The following is a 20,411-nucleotide window of genomic DNA, read 5'->3' as shown; positions in this document are numbered from 1 at the left end:
TAGGGATAGGCATTAAAGATGGAAAAACTCTGAGTCAGTGCTCCAAATTTCAAGTGTTTAACAACATGGAGGGAAGTGAAGCTTCAGGATGTCCTGACCAGGTGTGTCAGGCCAAAGCTTGTGCTATTAAATAATATTTAAGATTCATCTCTTGTTTCTGTAGGGTTTGCTCAGAATTGTCAAGTCTATTGAAAAATATGATTCTAACATTAAAGCAAAAATGCTTCTGAAGCAAATAATTCCCATCTCCAGGTGTCATGCCAGGAGAACAGGAGAGTCCTGGATAATTAAATTAATGGAGTTATTATGGGCAGGCTTAAGGGACAAAATGCAAGTTTGAAAGTGAAAAGAGGCACATGGCAGGAGGATATTTCAGGAAAAGGTCACCTGGAGAGAGGACACCTGGAGATGCTGAGGGGACAGAAATAGCTCTGAGCAAAACAGGATTGGCAGAGCTGTGACAGGTGACACAATCAAGCTCAGGAACACAGCTCAATAACAAAAATATCAAGAAGTCCTACAAATAGGGAATAATTGCTGAATTTAACCCCTGGAAGTGGCCAAGGCAAGGCTGGACAGGACTTGGAGCAACCTGGGACAGTGGAAGGTTGGAACTGGACGATCCTGAAGGTCCTTTCCAACCCAAACCTTTCTGGGAATCTGTCATTCATCATGATTAGCAGTGTTTCATATGACTGATATAAAATTAAAGAGTAACACTAATGTCAGCTCTAGACAGAAAGATATGTGAATTTTTTTTTTAAATCAGGGTTTTGTCTTATTTCTGCAGCACAAACAGGGATAAATTAAAAGCTACATTTGCAATCAAATAATTTGCCTGATGGACGAATCCCATTAAAACACCTCCAATGCTGGATAAATTGATGCTGATAGACACCAATCAATTCTTCTGCAAAATTTACAGTTCTAAATACTGAAATAACACAAATGTTTTTCCTTCAGCCTCTTTATACCCTTCAGAAGCAAAATATTTCCCTTGGATGTGAAGAGCTAAAAGCTGATCTGTGCTGCAGCAGCAATAACATGGGGCTTGTCAGATAGACCAGAACTAAGATGCTTTTTTTTTTTCCCTCTTGAGGTCTATCTTTAATAGAAATTGATTATATAAAAAATTACTCTCTTCAGCAAGGGAGTTTTATAACAATTTCTTTTTTTTACAGCAATTTTCAGCAGCTCTTAAGAGCCTCCCTGCAAGAAGAATGTTTGAAAGGAGTAAAAATGAACTCTGGCAATGCCAGAGCTGAAAGCTTTTTATTTTTTCCCCAAAAAAAAACTTGATACTGAGAAAAAAACAGATACAACACATGCTAAATGCTGCACTTAAAATGAGATTTAGTGAGCTCTTAGAGAAGCATCTCCCCCATTCCAAGATTTTCTGTCTCACTGACAGAATTCCTGTGCTGGGACATTCCCAATGAGCTGACATCCACATCTCACCACTAAATTCATGCTGAACTTCTCAAACCAAGTATTTTTTGCCAGCCCCACAGCCCACAGAACATGTTAGCAGTGAAGACAACATTGTTTTTCCATTAACAAGAAGGGATATTTATCAGTAGACTTGGAATGTGCTTCTGCACCAACACAGCTGCCTCCTAAAAATTCACCATTGTATACTTCCAGCACTGAGCTGAAATTTTTTTAAATTATCTTTGATTTGGAATGACTTTTTATTCATTATTAACATAGCAATGGGTAAAATACTCTATTTGAATTCTTACCTATTGTATTTCTCCTCTCTGCTATTGAAAAGTTTATCCAAATCACTGAAATGCCAAAACTTTTGCTAAGAATGAATTTACACTCAAACCAAACACCAAATTAGGCACAGCCAGATGTAAAAAGACCTCACACCTTTCCAGCACCCCTTTCTGGGGCTCCACCAGAGTCCTGGCAGTCAGAATCACCACCTCTTTAAAAAAATACAAAGCACAAAATTCTCCTTATCCTTCTCTCAGCACCTTTGATTGCTAAGAGGAGAAGAAGCCCCACCTAAATCAGCAGATGGTATTTGATGACACTCTGTGCTCAGCTTACAAGCCCATGGAAGGTGAAGTCCACCCAAATTTCCCCCTGGAGATCTTGGAGGTCTTTTCCAACCCTAATGATTCTGTTGGAGAATTCCCTGGAATGGCTGCAGGTGTTCTGTGCCATGTCCCTGCTCTCCTCAAATCAGACAGGGCTTAAACTGAAGTTTAAAATAATCTCTTTATGGATGAGAGCTGGGGAAGCAAATCTCACTTCTCCAGTGGTTCACTCCAAACAAGCAATGGCAGAAATACCTCAGAAAACATATTTAATCCTAATTAAAAGTGAACTCAAGCTCAGGAGTGATAACTTCATATTTAGGCAGTAATGAAAGCAGCCAGTACAAAGCCCAAGAGAGCTCAGCAGTGGAGGGGGACAGGGAAGAAATAAATTCATCCAGGTGTCTAAATTCCCAAAATTTCACCCTTTTAAATTCATCCTCTCATATCCAGAGGTCCCACTGCAACAGGAACCCTTCAAAGGTCCCTTCCAGCCCCAAATATTCTACACAAAGACAGGAACAGCCTCAGTGCAGAGTGTTGCCAGAGGGTCCTTCACAAACCCAACCCAAACCAAGTTCTGGGGAGTTCTGAGGGGCCAAAATTCAGTTTCCACCATCAGACAGGATTTTTGCTCCATTTTTTGCTGTGGTTCCTTTGGTTTATAAGGCGGTCTCAAAATGCTCTGCAGCACAAAGCTCAAGTAAGGGCTGGAATTTCATCTCAGATGTGGTTCTTAATTGCTGGAAGGATTTTGTAGCTTGACAGTGTTTGGAGTTCAGGACAGGGATTTACAGCTTCAGACTGTTTTCTGAAGGCAAGGATGCACTATAAAGGAGAACTGCTTTTTAACTGATCTATTTATTCCACACATGTAGATGCATCTATAAATACAACAGGAACTTGATGAAATTAATCTTTTCCATGGTAAAAGTGGCAAGGAACAGCTGAGGTAAAGAATTTCTGGGACAGCCTCCTTGCTTTTGGCTGAGCTCTCAGCTTTCCCCAAAGAACAAGGATGCAGGGGCTGCCATCCTGACCTCCCAGAAGGGCGAATTGACCCTGGAAGCCCTCAAAAATCATTTCTTCACCAAAAAAAAAGTTGGATTTCTTGTGTTCAGTCACTTCTCACAATAATCCTCAGGACCCTCCTTAACCCTCCTGAACAATCCCATTCCTATTTTTCTCCTGCAACATGTCCCTTTTTGAACTTCCCCTTTCCATTTTCACGCAAGAAGTATTTATTGACTTCCATAAATTAAGCACTTAGACATTGGGTTAATTAATTTTTTTTATCATCATAATTAATGAGCGCTTTTCTCTTCCCATTTCTAGCGTGGAATTGGATTTTAAACAGCAAGAAGATAAACTACAGCCAGTTTTGAGAAAACTTCATCCCATTGAGGAAACTCAGGTTGCACCTTTGCCTTATTCTCAGGAGAGCTACTCCTCTACTCCCAAGCAAAAATCCAAAACTGAATCAAAAAAGCATGGAAGATGGAAACTCTGGTTCCTTTAACCCAAGTCCATGACGTGTGGAGTTCAAGGCCTTCTTTGACAAATCTTTGGAGTTGTATCCATCATCTCTGATGGGATCTTGGTGGAAGGAGCAGCGTCCTGGCCGGGGCGGCGTCCAGCTCTCACCGCGCGTACCAACAAGGCCTTTGTAGCGACGGACTCACGCCCAGCAGACGGGCTTGGGAACCCCCTGCCCACTTCTACTTGCAGTTTGCCAATGTGGGATGTAAAACCCGAGTGGAAATTTGGACAAAGATGGGAAGTAAAACTGTTTCCCTCCCCTCCTCAGATCGGAAAGCGTGGCGCTCCGAGCCGTTAGAGCGTAGGCTGGCATCCTGCTCCCCCAGGAATGGTGGAAGCCTTTTGGGGGTCTGGGTTGTTGTCTCTGGACAGCAACGAGGGGGAAAAACAACAGCAAGCCTTATGTTTGCAGTGGTGTTGAGTTTTGCAGCTCCATGTTGATCGGGGAGTGCAGTTTTCAGCACAGAATTCCTGGACAAAGCACAATTTTTCCCGCGGCCCGCGGCCGCGCCGGTCTCCGAGATGTGACTGTGGTGTATTCTCTGCCTTCATGCGATGTAGACTCCGACCAAGCTCTCACATTTCAACCTCATCTCTGGTTTAGCTGTGTCCTCACCACCAGAAGAACCACTCTGCTGCTCGGCCCCAGCAGGGCAGCGGCCAGAAACCTCCCAAAAATCAGGCCCAGCCTTTAAGCACCTCCAGCTCACAGGGTCCAGGCCATGGGACAACCCCTCGGTGTCACCTTGGAAAGGTCTCAACCCCAAAACAGACCCATCCCAATCTGGATTGTTGGCCTTTGCCATGGGTTAGTATTTTTTTCTAACAGCCTTTGGAAAAACCTCTTCACTGCTGCAGAAGGCACCAGGAGATGTCCAGGTTGCAGCACTGCTTGGAAGGAGCTGAAATTGGAAATGCTATTTATTTATTTATTTATTAAGCTGCTCAGATGGGTTTCCCAGCGTATTATAATTTATAGCTCAGTCTATCAATTGTACTCAATAATTGAAACGCTTAGGAGAGAGATGTGAATCAGATTTTTCCTAATTTGGCTTGGTTTTTTTGAAATGGCACTTAAAATTTTGCTCTGACTTATAAACTGCAACTTTTCCTTTAAGTATTTGCTACTGCCATTAAACTTGCATCTAAAATGACCATTGGTGGAAAAATTCCTCATGCTACAAGTGGCCAGGGAGTGGGAATCTTGTTTTTTGTTCTGGTTTGGGATTTTTCCCTAAGGATTTCAGATAATTTGAGTGTCATGTGACAAACTGAGTTTGAAATTGCATTACCCCTGTAGCAGCAGGAAGGTACAAATTCTTCAGCCTTTAGGTGCAAGGACCGTGATCATTAATTTGCACAGACTAAAAATTCGGGGAAGTGTTTTTCTTTTACACTGTTTCTCCTCTTAGCTCAGCATCCAATTTACTCCTGAGAGGAAACTAGAGGAAAAGAATCTTATTTTTTTTCCCCTCAAAGAGCAAGAAAAGCAAATTAAAATGGGAAAGGAAATGTAGAAGATGCCTATGGCCAGCTCAATATTTGCAGTAAACCTTCAAGAGGGCTACAAGTTCTTGCACAGAAGCAAATCCTGAAATCCTCTGGTGGGAGTTGAAGGATTAGGAAGGTGATCCTGTACACAAGGAAGTGCCATTGTTTCATGTGGAAAAAACCCCATTTTTCATGTATTTTATATTGTTTTTAACTAAAATATAGAACTGTTTACAAGACAGCCCATATAACATAGCTCAGAAACCCAAATATTTCCAAACAAAAAAAACCACTTTTTTTTTAAGCAGAAAGGAATCTCAAAAATGGGCAGAAAAAGGAAAATACAGCAGTATTCATTATTAAAAACACATTAATAACTAATGCACTCCTCCATGCTAACAGGCCTAGTGTTTGGGGTTTTTTAAAGAAATTAAACCAAGCATCTCTCCATGGCAATCAATTCCCAAATCCTCAGTGCCACCCCCCAGCAGCTTTGTGTGTGCAGGGACCCTGAGTGATCCAGAGCTCCTGGAACCAGGGGAAAAGAGGGAGGAAACTCCAACTGGAGAAACAAAGAGCTCAAAGGGAAAGTTCTCACGGCGTGTTCTGTACATGTCCAGGCTATTTTCTTAAAAAGTTGCAAATTTTTAATTTTTTACATTTTTTTAAACCTGGGGAAAGCTGACATTACCATAGAGTCTTGCTTCCAACTGACATCTCGTGTTCTCCGGTCCCCTCCGATGTACTTTGTAATAAAATGTTTTTGCAAGTGTGTAAAATGTATCATAATTGTATTGCCTTTAGAATCACTCAGGCTCAGGTTAGATAGACACCAAGAGAAAAAAAAAAACCAATTCTTTAGAGCTTTTAGTTCAATGTGACAGAGCTATTTTCACCCTCATGTAGAAGATCTTGGAGGTTCTAATGAGGAAAATGCTTTTTTATTTTCAATGTGGCTTTGCTGGATTCACTGGCAGTCCCCTGCACTTCATACTCTGATTTTCTAGCTGCACTTCTCCCATCTCCTGCTTCAAAATACTTTTTAGCCAATAAATACTGCAGTGATTTTATATCCCTTGCTCTTTGCTGAGTCCTTATAATTTCCACACAGCAACAGTTGCATTCTTTGGTTTAGAACTAGGAGGAAAACACTATTCCTGTGAGTAGCATTTGGTTTCTTAAAGATGAAAAACAAATTTACTGTAAAAATACTTTTAAAAAACCAGGATAAAGTGAAAAAAAACATTATTAAAACTGGAAAAATCCTACCCTGGGTAAAAAGTGTTTGCTTTTTCTTGCCTAAAATGCAAAACCACTGTCCATGCTTCTGATTTCACTTGATGTTTGAAAGGTTAAATCAGTTTTTCCAATGAAATAGGGCAATTTTTCATAAACTTCCCAACCAAGTCAGCTGTTAAATTATACCAGGACCTGTGTATTAGCACATATTATATATTGCTGCTGGAATTGAGCTGGAATTGAACCAGATTGCCACTAAAAAGCCAACTGCACCAACACCATTTTGTCTGGGAGAACGAAAGGGACCTGCATGAAGATTTTTAATATTCCATAAAAGCCATCTGTGGTTCATTAAAATAACTGGAGTGCTACAAATGTGTCCATTTGTTTAGGTGAGTGCAGCTCGTTCCCATTAATGTTGGTAGGGAATGCAACAGGGACGGTTTGACAACGGGAAAAAAGCTCAGTATTAGTGATGGAATAAAATCATGGCCTCCATCCAAACTCCACTTCAGTTTCAGTGAAATTAGCTTGCAATATGTAATTTCAAATGATTTTGAAAGAGAAGAAACCATGTGACTCAATAAAGTAAAGTATGTTTACATGGAAGAAGTCTGGTGAAGAAAATGAGGTTTTCTCCCCAGTTTTGGAACCCATGAAGCCTGACCTGGGCAGATTTTAAGGCACAGGAAGATAATTTACACCCAGATTCAACTCCTGAATAACAAACTGTAGCCCCAGAAGCCTCCTGTGACCATCAATAACTCTGATTTCAGGCTTGCCCCTGTATTTTACATCCTTCTGAAGAAGCCTGCAGCCTGGAAGTGCTGAGAGATGGACAATCCACCATGGTGACTGATTGATTGATTAAGTGATTGATTATCCAGAGCTCTGCCATCAGTGCCACTCTGCTCTACACAACCCTTGTCACTCTCCTTGTGCTGGGTGTCCCCTGCACCCCTTCTCAATCTCCTTCCAGATTCCACAAATTCCCTTTTCCTCCTCCTGATGGCTCCTGCATCATTCCTGTTCTGGTTTCACTTCACCCTCATCCCAGAGCACAGAGGGGAAAGCAGCAAAGTGGAGAAGATCCCACTCAGCAGCAGCACCACAAAACCCAGTGCTTCCCCCTTCCCAATCCCCAAAATCACCCATTTTGCCTGGTCCCAGGAGCCAGGAGTCACTGCCTTTGTTCCCCATCACCTTCAGATGTCTTCCAGAGCCACTTTCCTTAAGGACACACTCCTGGAAGTTATCACCCCAGGAACATGGAATGGTTTGGGTTGGAAGGGACCTTAGAGACCATCCCATTCCAACCCAATCTTCCCTCAGGCCAGGAGATTTCCCTTCAGAAGCTGCAGAGCTCAGTTTCCTTTGGAAATGAGGCACATCCCAAGCTGCTGACAGGAGGAGAAGGAGCAGCCATGGATAGTTTTGGAGCTGCCACTGAGGTTGCTCTGTCCTGATTTACTGCAGGAGGCCAAGATGCTGCCTCACCTGGAACCCAACATTGTCCAAAAGGTACCAGGAAAGGAAAGAGAAGGTTTAAAACCACCCTTCCAAAGGCTGAAGGAAGTTTGCTCAATTTACTTTTTCTTCAGGCACTGTGTTCTTCACTAAAAAAGGTTTGGTGGGTTTTTTTCCAGGTGATTTCTCTCTGGGCCAGGAGCAGCAGCAGCTCAAGGCAGGAGCAAAATTAACCTAAACCAGGCAGTTTGGAGCAGCAGGACAGCTCAGCACCCTCAGGCTGCATCCTGCACTAACAATAGAATCATTATATCAAATAAATATTAATAATATTAGAATCTTCTGCTCAGAAAATGGATCAAGTAAAAACCACCAGTGAAACTTACAGAGGGAAAAACAGTCCAAGCCAACGAGGATTAAAAATTCTTTTGCTAACACAGTTATTGTCAAACCAGATTTTAAACTCATCATTTATACTTCACTTTACTTAATATCTGGTTCTTCTCCTTGCAATTGGTTTCTTATTTCAAGGTAATTCTCTTTTGAAGGTATAGGACAATACTTGCTTTTGATTTTATCAAGGAACTCGCATTTAAGGAGGCAAAAATTAAAAACCAAATGTGCAAAGCCAAAGGACACTATTGGAGAATCCTTCCAGTTCAGTGCTGCAGAAAAAGGCTCCTCTTGTAATTAAAACTTTTCACTTGAGCACTTAAATCCTTGACATTCCTCCACTGCTCATAAACTGCATTATGCAACATCAGGTTTTGGATGGAGATGGTGTCACTAAGTATTTTTCCAGGGAGAAAACATGCCAGCTTCAGGACACCAACACAGATATATTTATAGAATAAAAAATTGCTTATGTCCTGTATTTTACTTCTTTTAAAGAAATTATCATTACTTTAAATCTGTTAGGTATTTCAAATTCCTTCCAGTCACCCTGTATGGTTAATTCTCTACTGAAGGTAAAACTAAAAAAGGAGTCACTGCATCATTTCAACCCAAATCTGATGTAAGAGAGGTCAGGCTGTGCTTCAAATTATTATTATTACCATTATTATTAATTTTACTGCTCCTACTTTGCTGACACCACAAAAATGAGTTGTGGCTGGTTATTTAACAGGGGAATCTCCTCAGCAAAGGCTGCATTGTAAGGTAGGAGTAAGTACTCATTAAAAACACCCAGAAATCTCCGTGTTCATTAGCTGATTAGGGAGGCTGTGCATGAGGGATTGCAGGCTGTGCTCAGGAGCACAATGCAGATCTTCAATATCACTGCTCTGAGTTCAAACACACACACACAAGTTTTCAAATCTACTCTGCTAACTGCAAAAGGCATAATTAACGTTTTTAAATATCACCTGCACCACCTTCATCAAAACAATAATTAACTCTCATTCAGCCTGAAACTGAGGAAGTTAAAATAACACACAAGTCTTCCTTGCACTGCTGCATCCCAGCACTGGAATATTCTGTAGGAATGTTCTGCTTGGAACCACTTCCCCACAGAGGCTGTGGATTCCCATCCCTGGAAGTGTCCAAAGCCAGGCTGGACAGGGCTTGGAGCAGCCTGGGATGGTAGAACTGTCCCTGCCCATGGCAGGGGTGGAATAAAATGAGCTTTAAGTCCTTCCAACCCAAACCATCCTGGGGATTCTGAGACTTCTTGCTCCAGCAATGGATCTGGAGATCCATTATCCCTTCCTTACAACAAACCCCCAAGTGATACAAGTGGGAGACCAAAACTAAGCCAGTGGATGATGCACAGAAAACAAAATGAAATTGCAGAAGATTTACCAACACAAGCACCCCCAAATGCCAAGGAAATGGGCAGCAGCAGGTCAGGAAGAAGTGCTGAGGACACAGAGCCCTGTGTCAAAAATCACTCTGTGTGAAAGTCAAATATCACTGGGTGCCTTTACAGGGAGAATTTCAACTGGGAAGGAAAGAGGAGATCAAAAAACCAAGTTGCTGATGGACTCATCTATCTGAGTAACAATTAACCCCATGGTAAGAAATCAATGCATTGAGCCAGACTGACCCAAACTGATGCAGAACTGAGGGACAAGTGCTCAGACACAGCACAAACCTGGCCCACTTCGACCAGTTCCCTGGAGAGATCAGCTGCAGCTGCAGACAGCTGAGAGAATACAAGGGAAAGGCAAGCACACAGAGAGGCCCTCAAAAATACACACAGAGAGGCCCCCAAAAACACACTCAGATCCATCCCCATCTCAGATATCAACAAGCCTCACTATTTTTTTCATTATTTAGTCCAATACTCATTAATTACAGTGGGAAAATTCAAGTGTAAGGCTTTAGAATCACAGTGTTAAGTCAATAGGGTCGCTTGCATCAGTCCTTCCTCTAAACATAATTTTGGGCTCTGTTCTTCAGCCATTTGAACACTCACCTTGGTTATCTCAGTTTCAGTCAAAAAGACAAGTAAATGCTTGTAAAGCAGTAACAACAGCCAAGTCTCATTTCCACACTTCTCAGCTGGCTAATTACCAATACTCCATCATTTGGTGCACACAGATATCAATCCTGGCTAATCACCTGCTCACAGAGATTTTTCAAGCTTTTTGGTTTTTTTTTGCTCTTCCCCTGTGTCAACCACAGCAAAATTAGCAGGCAGTGCTTTCCAGCTTCCTGAGCACACAGAGAGAGGAGGTTTTGATTGCTTTGGGTCACCTGGGATTGCAATCCTATTACAGACAGGTTCAGGGAGATGTGCCAGAGGAGTTTGAGTTTACTCACAATGAGCTCCGAGTCGCGTCCCATGGAAATCACGGTTCTGTTCACTGTCCTCAGCAGGTTCTCCATGATGATCTGGACATGGCGCTGTGTGGGACCCTGAGGACACAGAATAAATCAGTGACAGCTACAAACAACAGACAGCAACACAACTGGACCATTTGTGCTGCCTTTCAATCCACCTGTCTGGTGGAATTTAAATAAAACTTCACTTGCTGTTGATCACAGGGAGGGAAGGGGTTTAACCAAGTGTTATTTTGGTAATACATGTTTCTGATAAATTAAAATGTGCTGTTACAATGTCAGTGGAAATGCAGCTTATGACATTTAGTTACCCATTAATTTTTCTCCCCCAACTCCTCTTCCAACATCAAACCCCCACAGGCATTACCAGACCCAGGGAGTGGGGGCTGTTCTGCAACAGCTCAATTAAAAGGAAGTAGAAAAGCAAAGCAAAACTTTCATTAAGGAATTGCCAATTTCAGTCAACATTAGAAGCAATCTTCCACTACTTTTGAAAGAGTTAAAATGAAACATTTATTCCAAGCAGCTTTTAAGGACAAATCCAGAACCTCACATGGAATGATGGGCAAAAAACACAGCCAAAAACACCACAAGGAGAAAGAAACAGATGAGCTTTGCTCCCATCTTTTACTTCATGGATGAAAAATAGATTTGCATATTTGAAGGACAATCCACCAGCAGCACAAACTCACCCAGGAGCTGGTCCTGCTGCCAGGATCAGCCTGGGAGAGGGTGGAGCTGCAGGTGAGCCCCCACCACGGAGAGAAAAGCAGCCAACAAAGAGAGACAGGAGCAGCCAAGCTGCCAGAACCAAATTCCTCCTGTAAAACAACTCCCTGTCTGAGGCAGCCACACAGAGCTACTTCCAAAAACAAACAAAATCAGAGCAAAACCCAAAAAAACCCCAATTAAATAAGATGCCAGAGAGGATGTGAGTAGCTGACCCCTGAGGTTCTTTCCAGCTGAATTAGTGTATGATCCTACACAGCACTGAAGGTTCAGGCGGCAGCAGCAGCCCAAATTTCAGGAGAGCATCAAATCACTGCAGCTCTCTGGCAAAGCACCAATATTTGTATGCTTGTTGAGGTCAAGAGAAAGCAAAAAAGAGACTATTATGCAAAAAAAAAAGGGATATTACACATGTTGCATGTCTGGGAACCATGTCAGCAACAATACAATTCAAATGCACATTTTCCAAAACGCCCATGGGAGAAAAGAAAAAGCACCAAAACACAACATTTTCCACCTGGAAGAGGCCAGGCACAGTAAATGAGGAAGGTTTAACTACTAAGGACATTTATTTCTTCACCATCTAACCAGAAAAGCTGCACTGGATGTGCCTCAGAAACAACAAGTGCCGTGCTGGATGTGACGTGTGAGGTGCCACACAACAAACACATCCTCATCACTGGAGAGCTGAGAGTTAGAAAAAGCTGGTTAGGAGGTTATAAAAAAGAAAAATCTCAACCTTCAGGAGTTACCTGCTTAATTCACTTTACTAAAACAATTTCTGTGAAGTGTTACTCATCACAGAGCCAGCCCACACTCACCACGTCTTTCTTGTAGAGCACTTCCAGGATGTTACTCAGCAACTGGCAGCAAGCCTCCAAATCTTCTTGTCTCTCCAAGTGATACTTGAGCTGGTCTGTCATTGTTGGCAGCAAGATTTCCCTGCAGTCTGCACACAAAACACGAGGTTACAAACACAGCTTTCAGGGCCTCCGGGCTGATGTGCTTCAGTGCTTACATAAGACACAAAAAATATCAGGAAAAATAAATTAACTTCCAGCTTTTCAACCAAAGCCTCAGCTCACCTTAAAAACTTCTGCCTCTGAACTGCTCCAACCTTTGACCATTTGCTGCTGTTACAAAAATAAAAAAATCCCCCTCCTTGCTCAAGTACTCAGACTGCTCCTACATAGAGGGAATCACCAAGTCAAAATTAATTACTAATTATCCATACAAATGTCAGCCCAGTGAACAGCCTGGTTCTGCAGCTCTGCCCCAGAGATGCTCTGTGATCACAGCCTTGTGCCTCTGCACTTGGGAAACTTCAGGATATGTTGCTCCCTGAATTTTGGACTAGGAAAGGAAACAGCAGATGAAGCAAAGCCCAGAGGGCAGAGGGGAAATGTGAACTGTCCCCAAATGCAGGGGAGGGGAGGAACCCCAAAGCCCAGCTGCTGAGCACTCCAGGAAAGGCACAGAACGTGTCTTTGCTGAGCCTGTGAGGTGAATCACTCTTTAATAACTTAAAAGGCCCCTAATTAGAGGGCTGAGAATGTTCCACAGCCCTGCAGAGCCCCACTGGCAGGGAGGGGGCAAAGATCAGTTTAATACCTGAGTCACCTCTGAGTGCCACTGCAGGGCTGGGGCTGCTCTGATCAATGGGGGAGGCAGTCAAAATGCAATTCTGAGAAAGGGAAAACTGATTTTTGGTCTGCAGTGACACAACCAGCACAGAACACTCCTTTCCCTTGGGGGGAGCTGACAGGGCTCCTCAGCTCCCACCTGGAGAAACATGGGGGGAAACAAAACGGGCTGGGAACTCCACAGAATCATCCCAAGGGTGAGCAGGAGCAGCTGAGGGAGTTGGGGGGCTCAGTCAGGAGAAAAGGAAGCTCAGGGGGATCTTCTGGCTCTGCACAACTCCCTGACAGGAGAGAATACGGAGAGAAGGACCCAGGGAATGGCTCCCACTGCCACAGGGCAGGGATGGATGGGAGATTGGGTGGGAATTCCTGGCTGGCAGGGTGGGCAGGCCCTGGCACAGGGTGCCCAGAGCAGCTGGGGCTGCCCCTGGATCCCTGGCAGTGCCCAAGGCCAGGCTGGAGCAGCCTGGGACAGTGGGAGGTGTCCCTGCCATGGCAGGGGTGGGATGGGATTTAAGATCCCTTCCAGCCCAAACCATTCCATGGCTCTGTGATGTTCCAACCCCTAGACCAAGATGGATTCTCAGTACATCTGTGCTAGGAGCTGTCCTGAAGAACCCTGAGCTGATTACCTGGAAGCTCAGAGGAGGAAAGGTGAGCCCCCATCACCCTGCCTGCCACAAACACCCCCAGCCCTGATCAGTGGGAACCCTCATGGTCCAGAACATCAGATCCTCCTCCCAAGGCAGCTGAGGGTCTGCTGCACAATGATCACAGACAGTGGCAATTCCACATCTGTTCTAGGAGCTGATTTAATAAGAGAGAATCAAAGATTCATCTGCAGCCAAGGATGCTCAGCAGGAATTACCAATTAGCAGCACCCAAGGAAAGCCTTCAATGAACACAGGTGAACACACACCATAAATTTGTGTCAATAAAAGCATTTCCTTTCCTGGGACACTGATAAATCCATTTATTTTATGGTTCATTTAGTTCACCTGGCCAAAAGAATCTAACCTGTGCTCAGTAACTTTGTTTCCACCCCACAGCCTGTGAGCTGAGTCACAACTGAACAATAAGAACTCTTATAAATGCTGGTATTGTCTACTAATATTCAACAGGCTCCAATTCCTCATGGAAAAATCTCTGATTTTCTCTTTGGAACTCCAGCAGCTCCACAGCTCCCTTGGCAATCAGCTGGAAGTCACTTGGAAAACAAAGCAACAGCAAATCCAAACAGCTCCATAGGACAAAAATCAGACAAATCACTGTTTTCATAAACCAAAACCTTGATGCTTGCAAGGACAGGACACTTCATTTAACTCCCAACCATGAGCACTGAAACTATCCACTAAATTATTATTAAACTGCTCCACACTCAGGGAAAAATGATATTTATGCCTTTTTGCTTAATTTTTAAGTAGTGGAGTGATAATTATATATAAAATTATATATATTATGTTATTATATGGTGGTAGGGATAAATGTTACTTATATATTCATTTACTTCTGGAAAAGGATATATATTCATTTACAATTCAATACATTCAAAGTATTTATATATTCATTTACCTCTACTTTACTACATGGAAACATTACTTAATTATATAATTACCACATGTTCCTATTTGTGTTTATAAAAATAAATTAAATACATTTTAAAACTATATTTTAAACTATTATATTACTATTAAACTATGACTATTTTAACTCTTATATTAATTTTTTTTAAAGATACAGAAACCCCACCGCCAGTCTCCATTCTGATCCAAGGTCCCAAACTCTCCAGATTTCCCAGTGAATCATCCAACACTCAACAACATCACTAAATCAAAATGCTTCAGCAAACTGCTTCACACACTCCCCTCACCCCCAAATCCTTCAAGCTTCACAAATTCATGTATTTTAAATTTTAATTCCTCTAGAGACACAAGTAAATCTTCCTTGACCTCTCAGAGCACAGAATTAGAGCTTTTTTCCTCCACCAGAAAGAGGCTGATGAAATTTTCTGTGCATTTGCCAGCCTTCCCTAAGTCCACAATCCTGCAGTGCATATTGCTTTTAGAAAAGAAAATCTCATTTTTGCAACAGGATCCAGGATTAGTTGACAGCTTATATGGAAGTATTCCCTATCAGTTTAAAACTCCTCAATCAGAGAGAAGCAGGAGGAACAGCCAAGAACATTTTAGTCATGAACTCCAACCCACAAAGCGAGGGACAGGAAAATCTAAATTTTTAAAAGGCTGTGAACAGAGGTTTGGTTTATTTTCAAGGGAATTTGAATGTTTTTGAGAAGTTTCCCAGCACGACTGAGGCTTCAGACACAAACTCCAGAGAATGATCAGGATGAAGAATTATGGTGAGACGATCAGAGGGATGGAGCCCCTCTCCTCCTTAATAAAAGCCTGGATGTGGCACTGGCTGCCAGGGCTGGACTCCATGAACTTGAAGGTCTCTTCCAACTTGGCCATTCTGGGAATTCTGTGAATTCCTATGAGGAAAGGCTGGGGATGCTCACCTGGAGAGGAGCAGCTCCAGGAGAGCTCAGAGCCCCTGGCAGGGCCTGAAGGGGCTCCAGGAGAGCTGGGGAGGGACTGGGAACAAGGATGGAGGGACAGCTCACAGGGAATGGCTCCCAGTGCCACAGGGCAGGGATGGATGGGATACTGGGAAGGAATTCCTGGCTGGGATGGAATTCCCAGAGCAGCTGTGGCTGCCCTGGATCCCTGGCAGTGCCCAAGGCCAGGCTGGAGCAGCCTGGGACAGTGGGAGGTGTCCCTGCCAAGGCACTGGATGGGATTTAAGGTCCCTCCCAACCCAACCCCAATCCAGTCTGGGATCCTGTGACACCAATGCCAAGAGAAGCTTTTAAGGCTGTTGCCTCGATTTTTTAAGATTTTCTCAGCCTTCTGATGTTGACATTCTTTCAGAGAACTTTCTCACACGCTTTCTGTAGATAGCACATTGTTTTGCATTCCTTTATGGAGGAAGAGAACTTTGGTGGAATGTTGGTTTGTCCAGTGTCATTGGAGAGGTGGCACTGTTACCCTCCAATCCACTGTCACTTTTGGAAAACTATAAATGTTTTAGTCAGAAAATAAACTCCCCTTTTGCTCTTCACCTTGAGAGCAGCGGTGTGCACCTGTATTCTTTCGTGTTCCATAGCGACATCAGGTCACACTTTTTTTTGAATACAAACCCCCAGACACCCACGGGAACCCCAGAGTGGTTTGGGGCAGTGCAGGTGCCTGGAACCCCATCCCAGCCCCAGCAAAGGCTGCTGGATTGAGGCCATTCCTAACAGGCAGTGACAGGAGAGCCCAGCTGAGGAGCCTCCTGATAAGATCTCAGAGCCATTAAGCAGCAGAGATCTGCCAGCAAACCTGCCCTGGGCCCTGATTAATCACCCTCCCATTAACACTGATCCATTCAAATTTCCCAGCAGCTCAATAATGTTGGGCTGCACCATTCCCTGCACCCTGAAGGGCTGAGTTTGGGAGTCAGGTTTAAAAAACAAACCAGCCACACACAATTCCTCCCTCTCCCTCTGAAAATGGAACTGCTTCAATGAGATAGGGCAAAGATTAATATGGGAAATGCACCACAGCCTTTCTCAGGAGTGTGTTTTACACTCAGTTTTGTGTTTTAGGTGAGTTATCTCCATTTCTTCCTCCCAAGGAGAGTAAAGGATGATCCCTGATATTCCTGACTTCTGCCCCAAAGTCCTGGCAACCTGAGAGCAGCCAGGAGAAGGGAAAATCATTATACAGTGAGCTGAGAATGAAGGAAGCAAATGAATAACAGTGATTAGAGCACAGCTCTAGCCAGGAAACATTAAATTATTCTTGAGGACACCATTTTACCCAGGTCCCAGCACCAGCAACTCCACTTGTATTCCTCCTTTCACTTCTTGAAAATCCAGCATTTCAGGGCTGAATAATTTCAAATCATTTCAGAAGCAAAGATAAAGTCTGGACTTGCTGTTTTTACCAAATCTCTACACATGGTGACACAGGTGGTTAACTGTTTTCCAGAGATTGTAAGAGTGGCATAAAACCACCACAAGATTTTTTAAACTGGAACCAGCAAAATTTGCTTTAGCAGCACTCAGCAGTCTCAGCTTTTGTGATCTGAGAGCAGAATCCTCCCAAATCTCCTTTCCCACTGAAGCAGTGCCTATTTGCTCCCTCATTACCTTCCCTGACAGCACACAAACACTTTGTTTGGGTCAGTTTAACCTGCAGCCAGCCTGAAAAAGAATCAAGTGCTTCACCTCAAAGGAGGAAATCTGTAGGACAAGTGCCTGAGCTTATCTTTCACTGGCCCATTAATGGGAAAGCAGAAAATAACAAGGCATGGATGAACAGCACCCTCTGAGAGGTTTCTGTTTCCTTCAGCCAGGGAACAGCTCCAAGGCACAGAGGACATCCAAAACCCCCATTTCCCCCACACAACTTCACTGAGCACAAAAGCTCAATTAATGATTTTTGATAAACCCCAACACAAAGTTCCAACTGAGCCCAATAAGCTGGCTGCTTCATGCCCTTTGAAAATAACAATTCCCAAGGTTTTTTTGTAATTCTGCACTTTCCTAATTGAGACTGCAGTAAGAAATGATAAAGAAGTGATTTTCCTCATGCCCAAGGTCAGGCTGGATGGGATTGGAGCAGCCTGGGATAGTGGAAGGTGCCTGTGAGAACTGGAAAAACAGAAACTCCCACAGACACTGAAGGGTTTGATCTGCAGCCTTGGGAGAAGCTTGGATTGATGTAAAAATACAATACACAGATATTAAGCAGCCAAATCATGAACTCATATTTCTATAGTTGTAAGTAAGTAATACACAGATATTAAGCAGAAAAACCATAAACTCATATTTCTATAGCTGTAAGCTGTAAGTAAGCTGCCTGAAGTGAGTGAGAAACTGCACTGCTAAGGTGGTGAAGGGTTTCTAATGCAGGGGTGGGGCTGTATGGAATAGGCTGAGAGTTTGGAAGTTATAACAGAAGCAGATGTGTGCCTGTGAGACAGACCCCACTGGACAAAAGGATCCAGAGTGCAGCAGAAGTGAGTAAAGGTGAGAGGTCAGAAAAGCAAAACAAACTCTGTGGGACTGTCCATTGGGTTAGAAAGTTCTGGATTGCCTTGTAACAAAGAACTTGGGACTGCTCCTGAGCTATGGCAGAATGCCTGCTCCTCTGAAATCTCACAGCCTCTGAGACTGATGTTTGTCTGAGCAATGAATCCTTCTTAGCCTGAAAACAGTCCCACCCCTTGCTGGAGTTTTGGATGCTGAGAACTTTAAGTTTTCTGTGCTCACAGGCACTGACCACAAGAGAACACTGCATTTCACCTGAGGCCATGGAGAAGCTTCCAGAAGGGAATGATGGAACTGGGATTGTGGGTGTGGAGTTTGATTAGAAGTGCGTGATATCACAGGGTGGAAAACATAGAGTTTGGGGTTTTAGCAATAGCAATATATATGAGTGAAGATGGAGGTTTTAGAGCAGAGGCTGCTCCTTCTTATTCACCTTCCCCATGGGTTTGGGTGGTATTTTTTAATTGGACAGACAAGTCCACAGTGCAGACTCTGAGTGATCAGTTATTGGGTTAAAAGTGAAAATAATTTAGGTGTCATTTCTTAATTAGATAGATTAGCCTTAAAAGGCCTTGTAACAAGAGATAGTTGGCCATTTTGTAATTATTAGTGAAATAATGAACTCACTGCTGTGAGATTGCAACATTGATAAGAAATAATCAACACCTGAGCCTGAACATGAACTGTCCTCTCAAGTGCCTTCAAGGTGTGGATTATTTCTCCACAGAGGTGGAAAAAGGAAGCCCAAAACCAGCAACCCCTCCATTATTATTAGTGGTGACAATGACAGGTGCCCACCAAGCCAAGGGCAGCACTGGCTTTAAGGTCCCTTCCCACCCTAACCAGTCTTAGGTTTTGATTTTCCACCTTGTCCTCCCAGAGGAACACCCTTGACCTGTCCCAGGCTGCAGAGGGATGGCAGCAGGGCCCAGGCAGGTGTTCCAGATTGTTCCAGATTGCAAGGCAAGATGTATTCTATTGCCATCTGTATGGCAGTGTCTGGTGTCACGTGGGCAATTCTCCTTATCTCTCTTCCTGAGTGATCATAATCAAGGTCCCTCAGCAGGGAACATCTGCTGATAAGGGGCTATTGAATGTCACCCCATGGCTGATAAGAACTATAACATCCCATTGTGAGATGCTCTGCCCAGAGGGAGGAGCCAAGCATTCCTACCCAGATATAATCTGGAGATTCTGACACACCAGCACAGCTCTTCTGCACTGGACTACCCAGAGGAGCAGCAGCTGCTTCTCCTTCCACAGATCTGCAGAGGAAGAATTCACCCCTTTCCTACAGGGCTGCCCTGCTCCAACAGAACCACACCTGACACTCCAGGAGGGCTGCAGCCCCTTTTCCAACTGGACTGCTACCAACACCCTGACCCACAGGGTATAGTTCTGACTCTGTCAGTTGTTCTAGTGCATTGCATTGTTTTATCCTTTTATTTTTTCCCTTCCCTTCCCTGTTATTCCCTGCTCCCATATTTTTGCCTGAGAGCCCCTTATTTAAAATTCACAGCAATTCAGAGGGGTGGGGAGGGTTTGCATTCTCCATTTCAGGGGAGGCTCCTGTCTCTTTTAGCAGGCACCTGGCTGTCCAAATCCAGACAGGGACAGGGAGCAGAGCCTGGGGCTGTGCCTGCTCACCGTGCTGGGTGAAGAGGTCGCTGTGCACGATCTCGATGAGGCAGTAGAGCTTCTGGATGGTCAGGCGGCTCACGGGCACGTTGAGGATGAACTCTGTGAAGAGCTTGCTGCACACACAGGGAAAGCAAAAATCCATTAAACAAAAGCAAAACTCCACTAAATAATCCATCAAAAAAACCCATTAAAGTTCCATGGAGAAACAACTGGACACAATCACCCATAAAGAACCCGACACACAACTTCCTGCTCTTGGATGAGCAAACTTTTTTTTTTTTGAGATATTAAAAAAGAAATCAGAGAATCATGAATAGTTTTCAACAAATTTCTTTAGTTTTTAATGTCATTTCTTTTGTCTCCTCCCTTTTATCCCAGTTTTATATTCTTTGTCCATGTTTCATTAAAGGTTTTAGATTCCAGGTTTTCCTTGCCTGTGCTCCACGTCAATCAGCACGTTTGTGATTATGGATGCCAAAAATAAGGTGATAATTAATATTGTAAGCTACCAACAAAAAATAATTAATAATTAAAAACCCCCAGAAATGGACATTTTAGGAAAAGGTACCATCACATTCATCAGCTGAGATCCCACTTAATATTGACAAGACTTTTCCTTAATTTTCCGTCTCTTCCTAAAATCTTGGGTTCTTTGGTTTTCCTATTGAGACTAAAGTCCACCTCAATTTAAATACTCCCAGTGTTTAATTGCAATTTTGATTGGTAATACCA

The 20,411-nt window shown here is 43.3% G+C and overlaps 2 protein-coding genes across 5 annotated transcripts in view; one reads left to right on the top strand and one right to left on the bottom strand.

The window, feature by feature from the left end:
• The window catches only part of INSYN2A (inhibitory synaptic factor 2A), a gene marked incomplete at its 3' end in the record, with an annotated part of 37,967 nt that extends 34,400 nt beyond the window's left edge, over window positions 1-3,567 (top strand). Inside the window, 4 exon segments of the mRNA XM_084210280.1 lie at window positions 2,866-2,923; window positions 2,925-2,936; window positions 2,939-3,000; window positions 3,384-3,567. Of these exon segments, the coding sequence (XP_084066406.1) occupies window positions 2,866-2,923; window positions 2,925-2,936; window positions 2,939-3,000; window positions 3,384-3,567 (316 nt within the window).
• Window positions 1-20,411, bottom strand: part of DOCK1 (dedicator of cytokinesis 1) — a 273,196-nt gene that overhangs the window by 173,423 nt on the left and 79,362 nt on the right. For all 4 annotated transcript variants that reach the window (XM_084210278.1, XM_084210275.1, XM_084210277.1 and 1 more), the window contains exons 25-27: window positions 19,686-19,792; window positions 12,119-12,246; window positions 10,548-10,643 (exon numbers count right to left, since the gene is read on the bottom strand). In XM_084210278.1, coding sequence (XP_084066404.1) covers window positions 10,548-10,643; window positions 12,119-12,246; window positions 19,686-19,792 — 331 coding nt within the window. The remainder of the gene's footprint in view (window positions 1-10,547; window positions 10,644-12,118; window positions 12,247-19,685; window positions 19,793-20,411) is intronic.

Source organism: Fringilla coelebs, assembly GCF_963513975.1.
Source record: "Fringilla coelebs genome assembly, chromosome: 8".
Classification (NCBI taxonomy): Eukaryota; Metazoa; Chordata; class Aves; order Passeriformes; family Fringillidae; genus Fringilla; species Fringilla coelebs.
The sequence above is the reverse complement of the archived record's forward strand: the minus strand, read 5'-3'. Positions and strand labels throughout refer to the sequence as shown.